We start from the raw sequence: 24,399 nt of genomic DNA on the forward strand, positions 1-24,399 counted from the left end.
GATTCATCACTAGATCCTTGTCTCCATATATAAAATAGGAATAGTATACGTCCTGATTCATCACTAGATCCTTATCTCCATATATAAAATAGGAAAAGTATACGTCCTGATTCATCACTAGATCCTTATCTCCATATATAAAATAGGAAAAGTATACGTCCTGATTCATCACTAGATCCTTGTCTCCATATATAAAATAGGAATAGTATACGTCCTGATTCATCACTAGATCCTTATCTCCATATATAAAATAGGAATAGTATACGTCCTGATTCATCACTGGATCCTTGTCTCCATATATAAAATAGGAATAGTATACATCCTGATTCATCACTAGATCCTTGTCTCCATATATAAAATAGGAAAAGTATACGTCCTGATTCATCACTAGATCCTTATCTTCATGTATAAAATAGGAAAAGTCATTTTAGAAAAAAAGGAGAATTTCAAAGTACAATTTTAAACAAATTATGATGAAAATCAAAATTTTTATTTTGAAAACATCAACATTCATATTTGTTACGAAAGCAATCAACTTTTTGTTTATCTGACCATCAATCATAAACATTGTCAAAGACTATGGAAAAGAAACAAAGTTCCAACCAAACAGTAAATTTTTCAAAAACTTTAAAATTTAAGCCCCAAGAAATTGTTGGATTTTATAAGATATATGTCCCTGATTGGTCACCAGAAAAAAAGGTTTCGGTTGAAATTAAATACCAGTTAGTAGTATGATTTAAAACAAACAACAACAAGGATATTACATTCTGAAAAAAGGAAACAAATCATTATCACATCACAAAAGCAAGCAGTTAACTTTAGCTCAGCTGGCTCTCAATCATTAACATTCCCGTATACTACCGCAGACAAGCAATGAATTTGTAAAAGTTAATTCTGTTTTGATTGGCTTCAAAAATATGAAAGTGAATTAAAAAAAGAAGACAAAAAAAAAAACAAATTGAAATTTTACAAAATATATTTATCAAAGAAAAAGCAGATATGAAAGTTGAATATGAAAGAGAATTTGTGAATTAGAAAAAGATGATTCTGGTTTGATTGGCTTCAAAAATACGAAAGTAAATTTAAAAAAAAAAAAAGACAAAAAAAAACTAATTTTAAGTTTTACAAAATATTTTTATCAAAGAACAGACAGATACGAAAGTTATATGGTCTTTCCTGTGTTGTAGTGTCCGACAGGAGACAAGCATGGACGGAATTGTAACCTGACTGACAAAGTTACAATACCAAATCAGAATGTTATCAAAACCCAGCAGACCGCAACATCTTATTCAAGCCAAGGGTATCCAAGATATGGTGAGAGGACCAGCTTGCATCATATATGATAAGGGATTATGATACAATGTATTTGACAACCCAACAAGTTTTCATTAAGAAAATCCTATGTATTTTTGACCAATGGATAATACATAACAAAGGAATGTTGCTTTCAAATGAGATAAAAAAATGGACTAGTGACATCAATAAAATTGTGTTAAGTATAAATTTTGATTTCAGAATCGGACAACAAAATCTGAGGTCGTATAGACCATTTCTTTGTAAAACACCAAAACAGATTTGTTTTGAGGTCATGTATCATTACACTATCATTCCAACTTTTCACCTGTCTATGTAGTCTTGTAAAGATGAAAGTTTGTAGTTTTCTGTGTGGTTGTAATTGTAATGCTGAGTCTTCAGTCTTCAATCCCATTAAAACACCAATGTAGCAAAATAAAAAAGATCTCTTTAAAAATATATATTTACAAAGTATCATTAAAGTAAACAGAAACAATAAAGATATTCAATATGTATTTTTTTTATCAAAAATCAAATACACAAAAGCATCAATCTTTGCATTAAGCCACATCAATTTGAAAAATAGTCCTTAGGGAATTACTGCTGTGAGAAAAAACGAAAAGAAAAAAAAGAAATAACTGCTCCTCAAAAAATATCAAAATTGTTGAATTTTTCCTTGTTTGATTTTAAGTTTACACATCGCAACTTTTAGATGCATAGATACTTGAATTGCCAGGAAAGTGAACACAAATCAAACTGACCTAGGTTTACTAGGTGGGTGTTGTCAATGAAGCAGAAGATGCTTACTCTTCTGGAACACCTGGTCTTATTCTCCTTGTACGTTTTCAGGAGTCTCTGTGTAAATCATTCTTTTGTTCATATTTTCTCCCAGTTTTATTGAATTTGAGTTTGAATTATGTTGACATGTTGGTATTTTCTTGTCACTTGTTACAAGTGTAAATTGACATGGAGCTGTATAAACTACTTATCACGGGTTTGTGGTCAATTTCTTTCTTTGTCTCTTCTTTTTATCCTGTCTTTTGATAATGATATACAAAACAACATGAATAGTTTAGAAATTGGTTATACATATGCTATGCTAACATGACTGAAGTCCTAAGGAATGTCTTGTTCCCATGCTTGCTATATAGGGTCCAAATTTTACCAGCTGATATGGTTTTGAATAAATTAAGTATTTAAAGTGAATTCATGAATTTATTTTTCATGCCATATGTTACTTTGGAGTTTTTTTGTTTTGTTTTACTAATCAACTTATAAATTCCAACAATAATTGAATTTACCTGGTGTGAACTACCAGTACTTTGAAACACCATACAAACACTGTACAGAGAAAAATAGGTATCATTTTCAAGCAAAATATTTACCATATGCAAGAATTAAAATGTGTGTTTGAATGTTCCCAGTACAAAGAATATCACCCAGAAGCAAATCCATTGTAAATATCAACTGTGTGTACCAGGCAGTAAATCAATGGGTTGGTAAAGTCTACTTCTGATTGTACTGAAATTGACCAAAACTAGAAAAGAAATAAAATTCAATGAAAAATCCACCCTCTCATCTTAATTTTTTCAAAATTTCCAAAAGAACTACTTTTGAAATTGATGTGGCTTTAAACATATGTTCATACATATCAATGTTAACAAACTTCTACAACAAAACAATGCAACCCCCAGAAATGGTCAGCAAAAAGACGGCAAAAATACCCACAATACACAAAAAGGCAATTAAGCTGACATCTTGTTGGAAATTCTGTCATCTGTCTTTTATCAGCTTTGTAAATGAGCAAACTTCTTCTCAATAACCATGAGCCTAGAGTCAAGATATTCAAATGAACAACCTTATTGCCTGCAATATATCTCTGACCCACAACATGTGTGGATACAATTTGATAATACAATAACACAAACCTGTCCCAGGCTTTTATTTTGGCATCAAGGACCACGTTAAAATTTTCCCAAAGTCATGATAATAAAGCTATTTTTTGGTAACAGCAAGCTTTAGAATAAAGAAAAGTCATTGCATCTATTCTAAAAACAATTACTGCATTGTTTACACCGTTGCTTTGTGAAAAAAACCCAGATGGTCAATATCTGTACTGAAATTACTCTTTCCCTGAGGATGCTCCTCCAACTTGTTCTTTATGTATTGCGTGTTTGTATGATATCCCTCGAGGAATGACACCACAAGAGCGACATAGATTTTCTAAATATGGTAACAGTAACCCTCAAACTCGAGCTAGTCTGAGATATCATGGTCCTTTATAAATGTGTACGTGAAGTTCGGTCGAACTTCCCGGAGGAATGAAGCCAACAGAACACTTAGCAGTTTCAGTGTTGTACGACTCCATAGACTGTCCAGTCATGACTCCTTCAATATTTCTAGGATGAAAATGTCAATCTACACTACAGATGAAAAATCCATTGATTTACACATGAAGCCTTAAAGCTCCTCACCAATATATGTATACATACTGTTACGGTCTAACTTGCAGTGTGATGGAGTATTTAAAGATATATTTCTTAGCATCGTACACAAATTGCACATAACAGAAAACAGAATATAGTGGACAATATCACCGATTAAATACTGTATTGATTTATCACATCTGCTTGTTATCCAATCAATTCTTCCACATAGCATTTTTGTGTATATTTCACGAGTGTATAAAACGTGGAGTGATTTCACCCGTTGATGGCCCTAATGACCTTTTATGTGTTGATAGGCCGTTAAGAATGCAATAATAATGATATCTTTGGCTGTATGTCAGAAATTAATTATAATTTCCTATGAAATTTGCATAACATCATGAACTGGACAAAGAGGCCAAAGGGGCCTGCATCACTCCACTGGCTAATTAAAGTATTCAGCCATTTTACAAAGAATTTCAAATATGACAAACTATTGCTAAAATAATTTCCCTATTGGGTCCACATCCTGTGGCCAAACATAAAATTTTCTTCAGATCTAATATGGACAATTTGCCCTATTGGGCCAAGCCCCTTCAGTTCAAGGGGGCTGAAACCCAATATTCATAAAAAATTGATAACCCATCATCCAAGAATGCTCCACACCAAAATTTGGGCAAAATCTGATCATTCCTTCATTAGAAGTAGGATTTTAACGAACTTGCTCTATTTCTACTATTGGGTCCCGCCCCTTCCGCCTCAAGGGGTCAAGACCAATCGCTTACACAATTTTGTTCCCTTCCCCCAATAATGCACAAGATATGGTCAAAAATGGCAGAGTTGTTCACGACTAGTAGCATATTGTCGAAAAAGTTAACGGACGGACGATGGATAAATGGACGCACAGACAATGGATACTGAGGTATGCCAATTGCTCACTTGGCCATCTGGTACCCAGGGGTGGCATAGTGTAGTGTCCACCAAATTATCAATCAAAACCTGGTATCCAGGGGTGGAATAGCTGTTAGTCCACCAACTGAGTCAGACTTTTTATTACGTTTGTCCCCTGGGCTTATTGTTAGACAAATGTGTTATGGTTCAATGACCCTGGAGAATTGTCTTTAAGTAAACATCAATTAAAATGATCACAATTCCATCTTTTAACTAAACATCTTATCAAAGGCATATGAGGTGACTTTCCAACGCCATCCAAAGAACATTGGGTAGATGAGGTAAGCCAGGTAGCCGAAGGCTACACCTGTAGACACATACAAAATGGCGTTGATTGACGGCAGAAATCTTTTGGACAATGATGGGGCTGTAATAGTCTTCATCGTGCTGGAAATCCCTGTCTCTGACCATTGTATGGCAAGTTTGTCTAAAATCTGAAAAACAACACTGACAGTATGCAATTGATTTGATTTCCTTTAAAAACTTCTATAACACTTTTATCAAACTTTTACAGCTCATTCTTCATTCTTACTTGTGAAAGAAATTTCTTATGAAACCATATCTTCTTCAATGAAGTCGAATTTCAATTTTATTTTCAAAGCACTGGCATTTTGTAATAAAATCAATTGATATTTGAGACATCTGAACGCTTAATTTTCTTACAATCCTGCAGCTAAAAATTCAAACTGAAATTTGGAAATGTTAAACCAAGGAACAGTTGAACCTGTTCATGACACACATACTGTCTCTGAAAAATCATTCATGCAATAACGTCCTCATCACTTGTTTATACAAAAACGGGCAATGAGGCGATGACACTGAACTACAAAACCAGGCAATGAGGTGATGACACTGAACTACAAAACCAGGCAATGAGGTGATGACACTGAACTACAAAACCAGGCAATGAGGTGATGACACTGAACTACAAAACCAGGCAATGAGGTGATGACACTGAACTACAGAACCAGGCAATGAGGCAATGACACTAAACTACAGAAACGGGCAATGAGGTGATGACACTGAAATACAGAACCAGGCAATGAGGCAATGACACTAAACTACAGAAACGGGCAATGAGGTGATGACACTGAACTACAGAACCAGGCAATGAGACGATGACACTGAACTACAGAAACGGGCAATGAGGTGATGACACTGAACTACAGAACCAGGCAATGAGGTGATGACACTGAACTACAAAAACAGGCAATGAGGCGATGACACTGAACTATAGAAACAGGCAATGAGGTGATGACACTGAACTACAGAACCAGGCAATGAGGCGATGACACTGAACTACAGAACCAGGCAATGAGGTGATGACACTGAACTACAGAACCAGGCAATGAAGCGATGACACTGAACTACAGAACCAGGCAATGAAGCGATGACACTGAACTACAGAAACGGGCAATGAACTACAGAACCAGATAATGAGGCGATATTGACACTGAACTACAGAAACAGGCAATATGGTGATGACACTGAACTACAGAACCAGGCAATGAGGTGATGACACTGAACTACAGAACCAGGCAATGAGGTGATGACACTGAACTACAGAACCAGGCAATATGGTGATGACACTGAACTTCAGAACCAGGCAATGAAGCGATGACACTGAACTACAAAACCAGGCAATGAAACGATGACACTGAACTATAAAACCAGGCAATGAGGTGATGACACTGAACTACAGAACCAGGCAATGAAGCGATGACACTGAACTACAGAACCAGGCAATGAGGTGATGACACTGACCTACAGAATCAGGCAATATGGTGATGACATTGAACCACTAAACCTGGCAGTGAAATACAGAACCAGGCAGTGAGGTGATGACACTGAACTACAGAACCAGACAATGAGGCGATGACACTAAACTACAGAATCAGGCAATGAGGTGATGACACTGACCTACAGAACCAGCCAATGAGGCGATGACACTGAACTACAGAACCAGGCAATGAGGTGATGACACTGAACTACAGAACCAGGCAATGAGGCGATGACACTGAACTACAGAACCAGGCAATGAGGCAATGACACTGAACTACAGAAACGGGCAATGAGGCGATGACACTAAACTACAGAATCAGGCAATGAGGTGATGACACTGACCTACAGAACCAGCCAATGAGGCGATGACACTGAACTACAGAACCAGGCAATGAGGTGATGACACTGAACTACAAAAACGGGCAATGAGGCGATGACACTGAACTACAGAATGGCAATGAGGTGATGACACTGAACTACAGAAACAGGCAATGAGGCTGATGACTGAACTACAGAACCAGGCAATGAGGTGATGACACTGAACTACAGATGACACAACTACAGAGGCAATGAGGTGATGACACTGAACTACAGAACCAGGCAATGAGGCAATGACACTTAACTACAGAACCAGGCAATGAGGTGATGACACTGAACTACAGAAACGGGCAATGAGGCGATGACACTGAACTACAGAACCAGGCAATGAGGCAATGAGGCGATGACACTAAACTACAGAATCAGGCAATGAGGTGATGACACTGACATACAGAACCAGACAATGAGGTGATGACACTGAACTACAGAACCAGATAATGAGGCGATATTGACACTGAACTACAGAAACAGGCAATGAAGCGATGACACTGAACTACAGAACCAGGCAATGAAGCGATGACACTGAACTATCAAACCAGGCAATGAAGCGATGACACTAAACTACAGAATCAGGCAATGAAGCGATGACACTGAACTATCAAACCAGGCAATGAAGTGATGACACTGAATGACACTGACAGTGAAATACAGAACCAGGCAGTGAGGTGATGACACTTAAATACAAAACCAGACAATGAGGTGATGACACTGAACTACAGAAACAGGCAATATGGTGATGACACTGACCTTCAGAACCAGGCAATGAAGCGATGACACTGAACTACAGAACCAGGCAATGAGGTGATGACACTGAACTACAGAACCAGGCAATGAGGTGATGACACTGAACTACAGAACCAGGCAATGAGGTGATGACACTGAACTACAGAAACGGGCAATGAGGCGATGACACTGAACTACAGAACCAGGCAATGAGGCGATGACACTGAACTACAGAACCAGGCAATGAAGCGATGACACTGAACTATCAAACCAGGCAATGAAGCGATGACACTGAACTACAGAACCAGGCAATGAGGTGATGACACTGAACTACAGAAACAGGCAATGAGGCGATGACACTGAACTACAGAACCAGGCAATGAGGTGATGACACTGAACTACAGAACCAGGCAATGAAGCGATGACACTGAACTACAGAACCAGGCAATGAGGTGATGACACTGAACTACAGAAACAGGCAATATGGTGATGACACTGAACTACAGAACCAGGCAACCAGGTGATGACACTAAACCACAAAAACCAACACAAACCAGGCAATGAGGATGATGACACTGAACTACAGAAAGGCAATGATGAGGCAATGATGACACTGAACTACAGAACCAGGCAATGGTGATGAGGCAATGATGACACTGAACTACAGAACCAGGCAATGAGGCGATGACACTGAACTACAAAACCAGGCAATGAGGTGATGACACTGAATGACACTGAACTACAGAACCAGGCAATGAGGTGATGACACTGAACTACAAAACCAGGCAATGAGGCAATGACACTTAACTACAAAACCAGGCAATGAGGTGATGACACTGAACTACAAAACCAGGCAATGAGGTGATGACACTGAACTACAAAACCAGGCAATGAGGTGATGACACTAAACTACAGAACCAGGCAATGAGGTGATGACATTGAACTATAAAACCAGGCAATGAAGCTATGACATTGAACTACAAAACCAGGCAATGAAGCGATGACATTGAACTACAAAACCAGGCAATGAAGCGATGACACTGTGTAAGTATTGAAACAGGCAACAATTGGCCAAGAGTGCCTGTATCACTCACACGGATATAAAACAACAATGTCAAAATAATCAGGAAGCTTTATGTTTGTATATATGTAGCTCTAGTGATAAGCAACAACAATCACTCTTTACCTTCATGTCAAGGTTATTTATATGAAGAAACTTGTTAGCACTTCCATCGGTAACCTAGGTCTTACAAAACATGAAATTATTTTGTTTAGGTTTTATGTCCTTAAAAAAAGACCAATGTTACTCATTAGAAAGAACATCTAGTCATGAATGGCTACCTAAGCTAATTTTGATAAAATTCGGTTGTTTGCATTCTTTTTGTATAAATGTAGGTTCTCTGCCCTCTAGGTTTCTTTAAAATCCTACTCCTGTCTGTTATAATACAATAACATGCAACTACAAATGTAACTATGGTAACAGACCACAAGGCAATGATGTGTGATTATAAAGACACATTACCATATTAACAATATCTGATAACTTCTAGTAAGCTGATGACAACATGTAACTATAAAAACACAGCCAATAAGTCAATGACAATCCTTATCTAGGGTAACGGCCAATAAGTCAATAACAGTCCTTATCTAGGGTAACAGGCAATAAGTCAATGACAATCCTTATCTAGGGTAACAGCCAATAAGTCAATGACAATCCTTATCTAGGGTAACAGCCAATAAGTCAATGACAATCCTTATCTAGGGTAACAGGCAATAAGTCAATGACAGTCCTTATCTAGGGTAACAGACAATAAGTCAATGACAGTCCTTATCTAGGGTAACAGCCAATAAGTCAATGACAGTCCTTATCTAGGGTAACAGACAATAAGTCAATGACAATCCTTATCTAGGGTAACAGCCAATAAGTCAATGACAATCCTTATCTAGGGTAACAGCCAATAAGTCAATGACAGTCCTTATCTAGGGTAACAGACAATAAGACAATCCTTAATGACAATGACAATCCTTATCTAGGACAATAATGACAATCCTTATCTAGGGTATCAGCCAATAAGTCAATGACATTCCTTATCTAGGGTAACAGGCAATAAGTCAATGACAATCCTTATCTAGGGTAACAGGCAATAAGTCAATGACAGTCCTTATCTAGGGTAACAGACAATAAGTCAATGACAGTCCTTATCTAGGGTAACAGGCAATAAGTTTATGAATTTGTGTAATTAAATGGTCAATAATGCAAAGATAAACTGTGGTATCAGAATTGGACAGAAAATTTAAATATAGTGATGTAATAACAAAATATACCGTTTGTTACAGCAATCAGGTTATGTTAATGTGTACGTATGTTAGCAGGCAATGTAGATGTGCTCCTTATAATGTTGAGGGGCGGTTATGGGGTGGTAAGGAGAAAGATAATTGAGGGATCGTTATGAAGTTGAAAGGACAAAGATAATTGAGTGGTGGTTATGAAGTTGAAAGGAGAAAGACAAGAGGCCCACGTATGTTGAGGGTCATCTGATTATAAAGACCTATATATGAAAGAGGCCAAATAGGCCTAAAACAAACTGCTCAATTACTCTACAGCTTACATAAAATACATTGGTTGGTTCATAATGACATTTCTGTAAACTTGAAATCATATATTTTATACATACTACAGGCCCTTGGTAATGAAGGAGTTGCTTATGCATTTCAACAAATTTGACCCCTGTGACCTTGACAGTAGGTCAAGGTGAACAAACTTGGTAGCCCTTCATCAAAGCATGCTATAAGCCTAATATCAGTACCCTGAGCCTTCTGGCAGTTCACGAAACATGATTGCTTTATGTCATCCTGACTCTTCGGGTCAGATGAGACCTATTAATTGAGGAGTGTATTTGGTGTAAATAGAGATAAGGTAATTCAGGGGTGGTTAGGAAGTCGTTAACGGTGTAAAAAAGGAGAATGATAATTAAGCAGAGGTAAAGTGTTAATATTAGCCATGCACTATCTGACAGATTCCAAGTGATACGTACTAGCAGTTAGAGTCACAAAGGGTGAGAATCTGAAGCAAAAACATGTTGAAAGTTGAGGTTAGTGGCAAAATTTCATTAATTTGGTGCATTTTGAAAAAAAGTGTTATATTTGAACTACCTTTATACAAGTAATACAATAATTTGTCTCACATCAGATAATAAGAGATTAAAGAAAAACGAGATTAATAACATCGAATGAAGATTGTCAATGAATTCCATAAATAAGGCAAATTAAAAACAATGGATATATTCTGAAAAATTCGAAGTTGATAACATCCAGTGTGGATGTAAACATAGGTCTACATGTAAACATAGGTCTATTCATGTTAAGTCTACAATGACTTACGTATTCACATGAAACAAATCCCACTTCACATGCACAAAGAAATAATTTCCCATTGAATATTGAATCAACCAGCCGTGATATGTAAATACCATATATTGGGGAAGCAAGTTTGTTACTATCTAAAAATGGAAAAGGAGACACTGTCACCAATAGGGAATTAGGTTATAGACACACCACATTACCATATAACATAGTTTAGACCTTTTCTACATGTAAAAAAAAATGGTAGCACAGCACTGTAGAATAACACTGCACCAGAAATAAGGCACGTACTATCCATGTAGCACTTATATTATTTAAGATGTTGACATGCATCTTGAGAAACATCTTTCATCATTCTTGAAAGTAAAATCCACTAGGAACTTTGTTTCCTAGACGATGGACTGGCAGTTTTGACAGAGACATTCATGAAGCATGAAGGTAACATGCATATGGTAGAAAAATCTTCACCATTCAAGCAAGTATTACCAGAATGTGCAACTTATATCTCCCAGATGAGGCCTGATACAATTCAGGATTTTGTCATTGAAGCATGAAAAAGTAATAGGTGGGTCATTTTCAGTTTCTGCAATATGCATCCTGTAGAACAGACCTTGTCAGGAATAGATTGATAAGTTTTCTTAAATTTTCTAATGAATATGAATTTTGTACTAATTAAAAATCTTAAACTTGTTACCATGTCATAGTGAATTAGATCTAATGTTTGTCTCAATGTTTATGTCATATTCAACATGGCCTGAAAGTTAATGGCAGACAAAATGCTCCTCAGGCAGATAATATAAAATCTGTTGACAACAGCTTACTACAGAACATAGTCTAAGGGAGACAACTCACAATTTGTAATGATTCAAATCAAAGGCTGGAAAAATTTTCTTTATTTTCGATGTGAGTGAATTAGGACTGACTCTAAGTAGAGTTTGAGGTTTACTTTGGACTGTTGATTACTTTGTAGCATAAACCAAAGTGATACATATTTAATTTTTTTTAAGTTGTTACTTCAAGAAATCAGACTTTCAGCTACCTTTGTTTTATTTCTCTTAAAAAATGATACATCAACATATGTAGTTATACATTACAAACTTCAGCAAAGCCTATAAAAGTAAACTTAAGTAAATCTTCATATTCCAAAATTCTGTTTTCTGTTGACCTACCTCACGAGCTGCCCGTTCACCAGATTGAAGAGCTCCATCCATGTACCCCATCCACTCGGTAGCTGTTTCTGTCCCAGCAAAATGGACATGACCTAGAGGTTTCCGCAGCATTCTTGATAAGAATGAAATACATGCATATGAATTGTGGCATCCTGTTAAATTTGTATGTCCTTATAATTGTGTGTTTTATGTGTATTTTGTTTTTATTCAGGAATCTAACACTCTCGTGTGTTGACTGCGAGTCTGTATTGTTTGTGTAGTTTTGTTTTGGCCCTCGCAATGTATATGTGCTCTGGAAATATGATAGTACCCATTTGTATAGAGTAGGTCCAAATTAAATACATGTTATTATTTAGAGTATCTATAGGACTGACCATTGACTGACCAACTGACTGGACATACGCAATTAACATTCTCTTTCCTTGCGTGTATCTCCCTTTCCTTTATAGCATCTTTCACTTTGTCTTTGGGAGCTGGTCATGACAAATAAATGTTTATTTTGTAAGTATCTAAGGGACTCGTCTACCTATTTGGTAAGTATCTAAGGAACTCACTTGTCATGCTTTTTAAGATTAAAAGGAGTATGTCAGTGTGGCTTGTACATAAGTCTCTGTCACTCTGCTAATGGAGGACTTCTTTGGCTCAGTTGGTGGAGCCTTGGATTATCACAGAGATTCTGGTTCAATTCCTATTGTGAGACTTGGCAGGAATATGTTTTTCCCTGTTCTATTACATAAGTACCCAGAACTCACCTGCCATACTTTGTAAGTACTCCAGGAGGCATTACTCCCAAATAACATCCTCCGGAGAATTCCTCCGCCATCCAGTTCTTCTCAATGTAGTCAATGGGCTGTAAGAAACACAATACTTATATATTTTTCTATAAGTTTTTTTATAATACACTAAATGTGTGTTCAGGATACTCTAAGTTCTCTCTCCTTAAGAATAAATAAAATATTCTATATATAAACACCACTATAAACAACCACAAACAACTTCTGTTAATATGAATCATGGGAAAGCCATTTGGAGCCAGTATAGTATTATCATGGATGTATTTCATTGTGGTAAACGTGACAAAATATTTGTCAACAATAATCATTTACCCTAAGTTTGAGCAAAATTTCCTTCCTTGAATATTGTATTCATTAAGTTCCTAACTAGTTCATGTTTTTTTTTTGTATTTTCCCTATTTATCATTTTTGCACAATCTCTATATGTTTGCCTGGTAAGTTACTTATTGCTTAGTCTCGTTCAGGAAGACTCTTGTTGTCTGTACATGTGATGAAGTGTCTTGGTAAATGAGACAATTTGTTGCTATGTTTGCCATGTTGCTATCCACCATTGGTGCAAAGCATTACTGGAAATTCAACTTCTATGTCACAACTTTGTAACTGATAGTATGTGTGAAATTTTTCACTCTATTTCATTCATACCTGTAATTTTTAGGACTTGCTACCATGAAAACAAGAGTCCTGGTGGGTCTGTACCACCTTCATGGTTTAACAAAATCAGAGTCCCAATAATGTTTAAATCCAATGCAATTATACTTTTCCAAAATAATTTATGTCTGTAGCATGTCAAAATAACCTGTGTGTTTGATTTAGTTTTGAGAACACTTCTGACCAAATTTGGTGAAAGTCTGCTTATGTGGTCAAGAGGAGTAGTGTTTTATGAATGTAAGTTACAATTTCTCCTTGTGAAATCTTTTCCTTCCATCTAGAGTGTTGAAAACATTCTACAGCAATGAGTTTGTATTTTAGAGCACAGTATCCTACATTCCACCCTTAGTAGCCCCCTTTTTAATGACATAAACAGATGGATGACCTCAATACAGTACTGCTTACTTGCATCTGAATACATAAATAAAGGGAGATAAATCTTACCTGTAAGAATACATCCATTTTGAAGGCTTTTGCATAATACTGGCACAAAATGTTCTTTCTGTAATGTACACATAATATACATGTATCAGCTTTTGAATGTTTTTCGACAATTCAATATTTGAATTTAAAAGAATTACTTCTGCGAGCAATACAAATACTATAAGGACCTTTCAAAAAGGTTGTCCTTAACAGAAAAAACAATTAAAGGATGTTTAAAGAAATAAACGAAGACGAATGGATATTATCACTGATAAAGATAACTCTATCACTGAGGACGTTTGCACCAGTACCTTTCCGACTCCGACATTTCCACAAGATCTCGAGATTTGTCTGCCAACACAAATCCCATAATGCATGGATGAGATCCGTCAGGTTTTGTGTCATCCAGACAGAATGCTACAGGTCCAAAATCTGATGTTATCATTCCATTGTAATCTGTTAGAAAAATAGTAGGTTAAAGGTCACTGGGTCATACAAAGGACACAAGGTCATATAAAGTTATAAGTTAGGTCATAAAAAAGTCACTGGGTCACAAAGGTCATGAATTATATCATAAAAATTCAACAGGTCATTAAGGTCACAATGTCATATAAAGGTCATTCGGTCACTAGGTCAAAATCAGGCAATATAGAAGTCAAAAGGTCATATCTTAAGGTTGCCATTGTATACAATTGTCACCAGGTTAAGAACATCAACAGACTAAACAAGTCAGATAAAGGGTAGCACTTTCTATACCTTAAAAGGCCATTCACGAGTAACATCAGTTTTCACTGACAAAAGAACAAAAAGATGATGTGATATCTGCTATCTGATGACCTACTTTGTTCCCTCCAGAAAGGTTTGTCGTAAAACATGAATGTCTTGATGATGGATCCCATGGGCATCCTCTGTATGAGTTGAAGCTTGAGGTCAGGGAGAGGTGGATAGAAAGTGATTCTGTTCAACAACGCGTGAGGAACTGAGCTCACCACATATTTTCCCTATAACAAAATCCAAAGAAAATGTGCCAAGCCTTGTTAAGCTACATGTTGACAGTTTAAACACTATCATCCCATTACAATCAGATCAGTACAGATGTTCAATGATTTTACTTTGGTTAAAGATTTTTCCTCTCCTCCTTGTGCTAAATTTGTTTCCTGACGATTTGGAATTGTGACAGGGCAACCTTCATCACTTTCACAAGATGCAACTGTTTGGATGTTGAATAGTTTACAGATCTAATGGTTTACAGATCTAATTGTTTACAGATCTAATGGTTTACAGATCCAATGGTTTACAGATCTAATGGTTTACAGATCCAATGGTTTACAGATCCAATGGTTTAAAGATCTAATGGGTTACAGATCTAATGGTTTAATCTAATTGTTTACAGATCTAATGGTTTACAGATCTCATGGTTTACAGTTCTAATGGTTTACAGATCTAATGGTTTACAGATCCAATGTTTTCAGATCTAACGGTTTACTGATCTAATGGTTTACAGTTCTAATGGTTTACAATTCTAATGGTTTACTAATGGTTTAAAGTTCTAATGGTTTACAATTCTAATGGTTTACAGATCTAATGGTTTACAGATCTAATGGTTTACAGTACAGATCTAATGGTTTACAGATCTCATGGTTTACAGTTCTAATGGTTTACAGATCCAATGGTTTACAGATCTCATGGTTTACAGTTCTAATGGTTTACAGATCCAATGGTTTACAGATCCAATGGTTTACAGTTCTAATGGTTTACAGATCTAATGGTTTACAGATCTAATGATTTACAGATCTAATTGTTTACAACTCTAATGGTTTACAGATCTAATGGTTTACAGATCTAATTGTTTACAGATCAGTTTCATGAACAGCCAGAGTAATTTTGAGATAGGATCTTCTTGTAATAGCTGGTAAATATATCACTGAACAACACACAGGAGGCCCATTGCATGCCATCCAGAGCAATAATGGTAAGTGTCTTGCAGAAAGACACAACCTGAACAGTACAGGTTCATTTCTCAGCTTTCTAAAATACAACCATCACAGCTAAGGGGTAATGTGTTAAAAGGTAGTTACAATGTATTAGAAGGTAGTTACAATGTTAGAAGGTAGTTACAATGTTAGGAGGTAGTTACAATGTTAGGAGGTAGTTACAATGTTAGAAGGTAGTTACAATGTGTTAGAAGGTAGTTACAATGTGTTAGAAGGTAGTTACAATGTGTTAGAAGGTAGTTACAATGTTAGAAGGTAGTTACAATGTTAGGAGGTAGTTACAATGTTAGAAGGTAGTTACAATGTGTTAGAAGGTAGTTACAATGTGTTAGAAGGTGTGTTAGAAGGTAGTTACAATGTTAGAAGGTAGTTACAATGTTAGAAGGTAGTTACAATGTGTTAGAAGGTAGTTACAATGTTAGGACGTAGTTACAATGTTAGAAGGTAGTCACAATGTTAGGAGGTAGTTACAATGTTAGGAGGTAGTTACAATGTGTTAGAGGGTAGTTACAATGTGTTAGAAGGTAGTTACAATGTTAGGAGGTAGTTACAATGTTAGAAGGTAGTTACAATGTGTTAGAAGGTAGTTACAATGTATTAGAAGGTAGTTATAATGTTAGAAGGTAGTTACAATGTTAGGAGGTAGTTACAATGTTAGAAGGTAGTCACAATGTTAGGAGGTAGTTACAGTGTTAGAAGGTGGTTACAATGTTAGGACGTAGTTACAATGTTAGAAGGTAGTTACAATGTGTTAGAAGATAGTTACAATGTGTTAGAAGGTAGTTACAATGTGTTAGAAGGTGGTTACAATGTGTTAGAAGGTAGTCACAATATGTTAGAAGGTAGTTACAATGTTAGAAGGTAGTTACAATGTTAGAAGGTAGTTACAATGTTAGAAGGTGGTTACAATGTTAGAAAGTAGTCACAATGTTAGGAGGTGGTTACAATGTGTTAGAAGGTAGTTACAATGTGTTGGAAGGTAGTTACAATATGTTAGAAGGCAGTTACAATGTTAGAAGGTAGTTATGATGTATAAAGCCTTACTTACTACTGGCTTATATAGGTTTCTGGATTACACAGGTAAACAGTTTAGACTAACTTACCTGGTATTCATGTCCATGAACATCTTTGACCAGCACTTTTTCCTTGGTTTGGTCAACACTGACCACTGGACAGGACAGATGGACGGTGCCTTTTAGCTTTTTGGTCATGCCTTCTGATAACTGTTGTGTTCCGCCAATAATCTTCTGTTCCTTAAACACCAAATCAAGATTTATTTTGGTACACTGAGGGAGTGATTGGAACTGTTACCCTGAAGTTCAATGCAGTCATTCATGATACAGGTAAATTTTGGCAAGTGTGAACCTGTTTGACAAAAAGAGGAGGAAACACCACAAACGCTAAGAGGCAGGAATTTAATGAGTTTGAGAAATGCAAGGTATTTGAAGAATAAGGTTTTGAGAAATCCGAGTTTAATAACTAGAAACATATAAGAACACCGTCGGGACCAACCCGAAAGTTCAGCAAATAGTGGGTATTTGATAAATACAGGTTCGAATAACAGCTCTGGGTTTTACTGAATATTACATTTTCTTCTACAGCATGTTACAGACATGTTTTGGCCTTAAGCAGGGTGTCATCAGGCACAGCTTACATGGTGTACATGTAGTTAGAAGTTAGAGTTTGTAGCAGTACTATACTTGTGCTCCATCCTTGACAGATGCTAATCTCATCACACCTCCTCCAGAATGAACAAACCACAGGAAGAAGAGGAAAGAGACTTCATGCGGCTCGGATGTCAGCGTCGATCGAACAAACAGTAGGATATCTGATGCAGCACTAAATGAAAATCATACAAAATCTATGTCTTAGTATCATCAAATGACACATTAATTTCTTCATTGGTTTCATTTACATTTGAATTCAATAAGTCCACCAAATGTGATAATTAGTATAAGTAGACTTATGTAGCTATACTTATCCATGAAATTGTACATTCAAAACAAAAAAAACAACAAAAATTTAGTCTCATGAAAAAATTCTGATTTTACAGTAAAACTTACACCAATTAAAGAAATTACCCTCATGATATAAATAACTGCTGCAATAATTCCTGTGTTACTGGAAAGTTTTTTTTTATAGTCAAGGTTTTCAATTTTTCACAACTTTAAAAAATGAGAAAAATGTGAAATACAGATACTTTGTATATAAATCATCAGCTGTTTAACGAAATTTGATGAAAATTTATCTTTTTTCTTTCTCTTAAATCTTTGGTTAAAACTTAAAATATCTGAACCACTAAAAGTTGAGACGGACTTTACAGTATGATATATAATTTGAACACTTTTACTAACAAATAAATGAATAAAGTGGATTGATACTACATCCAAGATTCATCACTAAAAAATACCAAGTGTCCTGATTAATTCAGATATTCTTACTTTGTCCAACAATTTCTGTCAATGAATTCCTTTACTGTCATGCTGTCCCATTCAGCAGCTTTCTGGGCCATCCACGGAGCATTTCGGGGCACCTGAAATGAAGAATTTGTAAATAGTTATAATTCTTTATATTTCTTGTGTGATTCAGAAAATTCTAGTTTTGTTGTACATGTCATGGCATGCTATCTTGCTATAACATACATGTTAAGGGAGTATGCTACCTAACTATAACATACATGTTAAGGGAGTATGCTACATGAATCTTACTAAAACATTCATGTTAAGGGAGTATGCTACATCACTATAACATACATGTTAATGGAGTATGCTACTTCAATGTAACACACATGTTAAGGGAGTATGCTACTTCAATGTAACAAACATGTTAAGAAAGTATGGTACCTTAATATAACATACATGTTAAGGGAGTATGCTACCTTACTAAAACATACATGTTAAGGCAGTATGTTAACTTACTATAACATCCATGTTAAGGGAGTATGCTACCTTACTAAAACATACATGTTAAGGCAGTATGTTAACTTACTATAACATCCATGTTAAGGCAGTATACTACCATACTAGACTTTGCCAGGGGTATAACACTCATATTAAGGGAGTATGCTACAATATTCCAACAATAAGCCCCTTTCTACTGATACACAACATTAATATAACTTGGTTAAATGATGCAAAGGAGGTTCAACAATACTGAAATGCTAAGAGTTAAATTTAATATCAATCACTATTCTGTTTTATCACATAATGGCTGTTGTGTCATGTCATACAGCCATGTCATTGATGTTGTAAGATTTGTGTAATAACACTGTTGTGCTGTTATGTCAACAATAAATATTTAACTGGTGACACTACATGATTGTCTCCGTGGCGAAAATGTACGAACTGTGTTAAAATAACAGCCTTATAGGGAAATTAATTTAGGATTTTTTGTTTTTGTTTTTTTTTTTTGAGAAATGCTGTTTATATCATAAATGGATTTTACAGTAATTTGGATGTAACATGAGATTAAACCCATTAAATAAATGATAGGTCATTAACCGTTTCTGACCTCTAAAATTATTGAACTTATTTACCAGGTTCCATATAACATGAACTCTCCTGTAATATGCTCTATTTCATTCTCTCACCTGTTTAGCCATGCGGTCTATTGTCCTGATGATATTGTTCAGGTCCAATAGTTTGAACGGATTCCAATAAGGAGGAACAACCCCACCAAATGTTGCCCAAATACTCTAAAATGATAAAGATAATGTAAATATCTTAATTATTGGAAACGTGTTTATTTGTCATTGTGCTTAAATGCTCAAAATTTATATTGCACTTAAGTCTGACTGCACTAAAAGATATATGTTAACAGTATCTTTCTTTTCATAATTTTGTTTTAGATAGTAAATTTAACACTGGGCACTTTTTATGCTGGTCAAAAAAAAAAAAGAAATAAAGAAAAGGAACAAAAGAACTGGGCATATGTTTCACTATGTATAGTACGACAACCAAGCTGAGAAAAGATAAACAGATAAAACATGATTGATATCTGTGATACTGATTAATTATTACCTTATAGTTCATGATTGTTTTTCCTACTTCATATACATTGGTAAGTTCTAGTCCTAGCTCTTTGGCGAGGTTTTTGACAATGTCTTGTGTCGGGCCGAAATGTGTTAATTTGTCATTGTGCTGTCTCCCTAAATGGTGAATAATTTAAAAGGCACATTAGTCTGAATGCAGTAAAAATGTATGTTAACAGTATCTTTCTTTGTCAAACTAATTTTGTTGAAACGATAGTAAATTTAACAAAGAAAAAATGATTTATGTGAACAGAAAAAACAAAAACAAAAAAAAAAGAAACAAAATGAACTGGACATAGAAAAAGTTTCACTATGTATAGTACGAAAAACAACCAAGCTGAGAATAGATAAACAGGATAAGAACATGATTAATATCTGTGATACTATGATGTAATTATTACCTTATAGTTCATGATTGTTTTTTGTAAGCATATACATTGGTAAGTATCTAGTTCGTGAAATAGCTCTTTCACAAAGGTAAATTACGATGTCTTGTGTCGGGCCGACATATGCTGCACCTACATCAGTATAGCCATTGTTGTCTCCCTGTGGTGAATAATTAAGAAAAAAGGTCACATTAGTCGAAATCAGTAAAAACAGGAGATCTTTGTTTGTCAAACTCAATGAAATGGTTGAAACGATATGGGTGAAAATATACAGAAAAAGAAAAAATGATTTATGTGAACAGAAAAAACAAAAACAAAAACAGAATCTCTACCCCATTTACAATGATAATGACAAGAGGACATTAGAAAAAGCTATTTCTGCTGCACTGTAAGCTAGATACAAGGAAAAACTTAAAAACTATGCAACTCTGGATCAATTCCGAACCCTTCCAAGGATGACAGAGAAGATGGTGTAACAATAGATGACACCTATGTGTCGGAATCTATATCTACTGTATTCCTGGATGAACTGCATTATTTTGTAAGCATTATACAATTGTATGCAAGGCGTTATGCAAGGTGAGTTCGCGAAATAAATTATTCACAAAGTCAGTAATTTAAATAGTTTACTTTTCGCCAAGTAAATAATTATAACAGGATATACCCAGATCTTTGTCCCCGTGTATAATTATAACATGAATACCCAGATCTTTGTCCCCGTGTATAATTATAACAGGATATACCCAGATCTTTGTCCCCGTGTATAATTATAACAGGATTACCCAGATCCTTGTCCCTGTGTATAATTATAACAGGATTACCCAGATCTTTGTCCCTGTGTATAATTATAACAGGATATACCCAGATCTTTGTCCCTGTGTATAATTATAACAGGATATACCCAGATCTTTGTCCCCGTGTACAATTATAACAGGATATACCCAGATCAGTTGTTGTGCCATGGCCATTAACGTACACATTAGTATTATTGTATAAACACTTATTTTATCATTATTTCATCCCCATTTGAAAGCAATATGTAACACTCCAAAGAAATTTTTTTTTCTTTTTGATAAAAAAAAAAATTAAGCAAAAACAAATTATGAAACGTTCTAATAACCCATTTAAAAAATATGTACATCAACATGACACCTTCAATAACAAAATTTATATTTCTAGGACACACCCATTTTCTGTTAACCTTTCAAGCACTCAACTCAATGATCATATGAAAAATTGACAATGGGCCAGAAGTCAGGAGGATGTTCATTACTAAAAGTCTACTGAGAACAAGGCCTACCTTTATGGTGCAGGTTCGTCCTCCGACGCGATCTCTAGCTTCCACAACGCTCACTGTCAGCCCATTTTCTTCGAGAATCTTGGCAGCATAAAGTCCTGGTTTAAACAAAGTTTTTTTATATCATCTACGTATCCTATTACAAAATTAAAGACTTGAATTGGTATAACAATGGATGACTTGATACATTTTAATAGCATAGTTATTCCCCAATAACCTTGTTGTCAACACATTACCTTTCCCTTTGATTTACAATCATGGTGTGTGTTTATTACTGAAATAGTATATGTTTTTAATTCTGATAAACAGAACAACTTTTTACATACATTTTTTACTCTTGTTGGTTCAGCTGGAAATGTGGTAGGGAATTTATTATGGGAGGAAACGGAAGAAACTCAAGATTTACCAAAATATGCACAGTACTTTTTTTTAATCTGAATTTTCTACCAGCTTGTTTCTGTAAACCGGTAAGTTGAGAATGAAATTTTTTCTTGGGAAATGGAAAGAGACCCATAACTTTCCCTTAATTTGTGAAAATAACACACTTTTAGGGGAAACAATCTTTTTTGGCTGTAAAACAGAGCAAATAACAAAGAAATAATCATAATGTTTGATGTCCGACATGGAAACTGAACCCGAGTCATCTAATTTAGAGGTGTGTTACTGTTACCAATGTAACATCACTGTTGTTTTTTACAGAACAGAGGAAGTGAATTCTGCATTAACTTTACATTTTACTATGTGTTATGTCATCATTTAACATGCACATTTGTATGTTTGGAATTTGAAGTCTAACCAATTTACAATGAAAAAAAAACTACGAAAAAAAGATAAAATGACTCATACAGGAACTTCCTATCAAAGATTTTTCTAACTCCATTTCAATGCCAAAAAAAGTTATTTTCCCTATTCATAGTTTGTGTTACTTTTCCAAAAATGATGAAAAAAATCTCAATATTTTAAGAAAACAAAAATTATAATTTATACACGAACAGACTGCTGTAAAATTCAGGAAGAAAAGTTAATTGAATTTGACTGTATTTCAAAGTATGTTGCATTACATAAACAGTATACCATTATCATAAGGTAACACCAGACTGATACAAAAAGATCTCAGCTAGCTTATTTTGTTTTCTATACCTCACCAAAATGCATAAGGTGCAAAGAGAAATGCGAGATCGGATTTTGATTAGATAACACATGACATCCTCTGGTGTTCAAATAAAAGAGATGCCAAATGGACCTGTATCAGTCACCTGATTTGCTTTTTATCTATAAAATTGGAAGAGATTATTCTAGTAAATTTCGGGTCATGAACAGGGTCAATGTAATTTATTTCTTCAAACTTTATAGCCTTTCGTCTCGGCTTACTACTCGCTCAATGAACATTTTCATCCTGGGGCAACTTGGTTAATATTATTTAGAAGATCGTTTGAAAAAATATCATCAGACGAGCTATAAATAACATACAAGCAATAAACATTTTAGGAAAATAAAAATTAATTACAAAACAAAATAAATTCAAAATGAAAAAAAAAATCAGAAACCTGACCCGAAAAATAAAAGCGCCCGGCATTCATTTTCTATTGTCTTTTGATAAAAAAAGATGCAAAGAAAACAAGGACGTGTCTTAACGTGAAAACTTTACAAGAGGTTGATAACTGATACAATATGCACATCACATATAACAAATGAACAAGGAAATATAGGCAAATAGTGCAGTTGCGACACTTTTATCTAAAGTGAAAGTAGACTGTTTCCATGCAACTCTTGAGTGTTCTGTATTACTGTTGGTAGCACTATGTCACGTGCCGATTGTTTTGCTTTTGTTATATTTAAGTGCATGATGTATGAGCTGAAAGTTAAACAAGTGTAGTATGACAAAAATATTAAGTAATTGACGAACCACTCAATCCTGCACCTATCACTACGACATCGACCTCCGAGCCGGCCATTTTGGACATGTGGGTCATATGATTTTTTTCATATGTTCGGAACGTCTTTGAATTTATCGTAGGCAACGGTAGAACAGTTAGGAAATGAACGAATGGTATCGAGATTTTACGAGACGTTAGTTCAACATTGATGGTGGCGTCGCTAAGGTAAACTGAATGCAAGTTTCTTTGAAAAATGACATTGTACTATGTTTATTGAAAATTAATGTAATTTTATGTAATATGTAAACTCTCACGTGCCACACAGTTCATCCATACATGCATTTTATTCGTTATAATTCACAGGACGTGTTCTCTGAGACGAGCACGGTGCTCGTTGGTAGTTAGGTCGAATGTGACTTCATGAACAGCATTACATGAATTCAAAATGGAGGGTTGCGTCTGTATAGAATGCCCAAATCTCAAAAGAGTCAGCAGCATGCATATTAGTCCGTATTTTCTGTACAAGTAAATAGTAATTGTTTTGACGATATTATCTATCTGACATTTCTGGTGGTTTTTTGTTTGTTTGTCCGTCTCTTTACGTGAAGTTGTCAACAAAGTCGGTTAAAATTGGTTTAACATTTGATCTTATTTTTCAGCTATGCTGAAAAAATACTTCAGAGAAATTCGATATAAGATCTTATTACGTTTGTTCAATGATTAAAAGGAGATTAACATTTGTCAAGTTTTCCAGCAGAGCTAGGATTTAACTTAATTTTTCGATTAGAAAAATTGTTGATATGTCACAATGTTGTTGTATACAAAGTAACTGGTGCATGTCATAATAATAATCAAACTGCTGAAT

At 35.2% G+C, this 24,399-nt stretch overlaps 1 protein-coding gene across 1 annotated transcript; it reads right to left on the minus strand.

The window, feature by feature from the left end:
• Nucleotides 1-999: 999 nt before the first annotated feature.
• On the minus strand, nt 1,000-23,612 carry LOC132558229 (amine oxidase [flavin-containing] B-like). Its single transcript, XM_060222771.1, has 14 exons — nt 23,564-23,612; nt 21,661-21,755; nt 20,464-20,520; nt 19,964-20,044; nt 19,534-19,638; nt 18,386-18,477; nt 17,645-17,783; nt 17,048-17,197; nt 14,792-14,951; nt 14,262-14,406; nt 13,972-14,029; nt 12,838-12,935; nt 12,086-12,197; nt 1,000-5,104 (listed from the first exon to the last, which is right to left on the minus strand). Exons 1-14 carry the CDS (start codon nt 23,610-23,612, stop codon nt 4,880-4,882), a joined length of 1,566 nt encoding a protein of 521 aa, XP_060078754.1. The 3' UTR covers nt 1,000-4,879.
• Nucleotides 23,613-24,399: the final 787 nt, after the last annotated feature.

This window comes from Ylistrum balloti, unplaced genomic scaffold, assembly GCF_031769215.1.
Source record: "Ylistrum balloti isolate Yb309-2 unplaced genomic scaffold, AGI_CSIRO_Ybal_v1 Utg370772, whole genome shotgun sequence".
NCBI lineage: Eukaryota > Metazoa > Mollusca > Bivalvia > Pectinida > Pectinidae > Ylistrum > Ylistrum balloti.

Coding starts and splice junctions, on each gene's coding strand:
- LOC132558229 (XM_060222771.1), bottom strand. CDS start 23,612: ATGGCCGGCTCGGAGGTCGATGTCGTAGTGATAGGTGCAGGATTGAGT. Junction 19,639..19,963: donor AAACAATCATGAACTATAAG/GTAATAATTAAT, acceptor TTATCATTTTAG/AGTATTTGGGCAACATTTGG. Junction 5,105..12,085: donor GTGAACGGGCAGCTCGTGAG/GTAGGTCAACAG, acceptor GTTGTTTTTCAG/ATTTTAGACAAACTTGCCAT.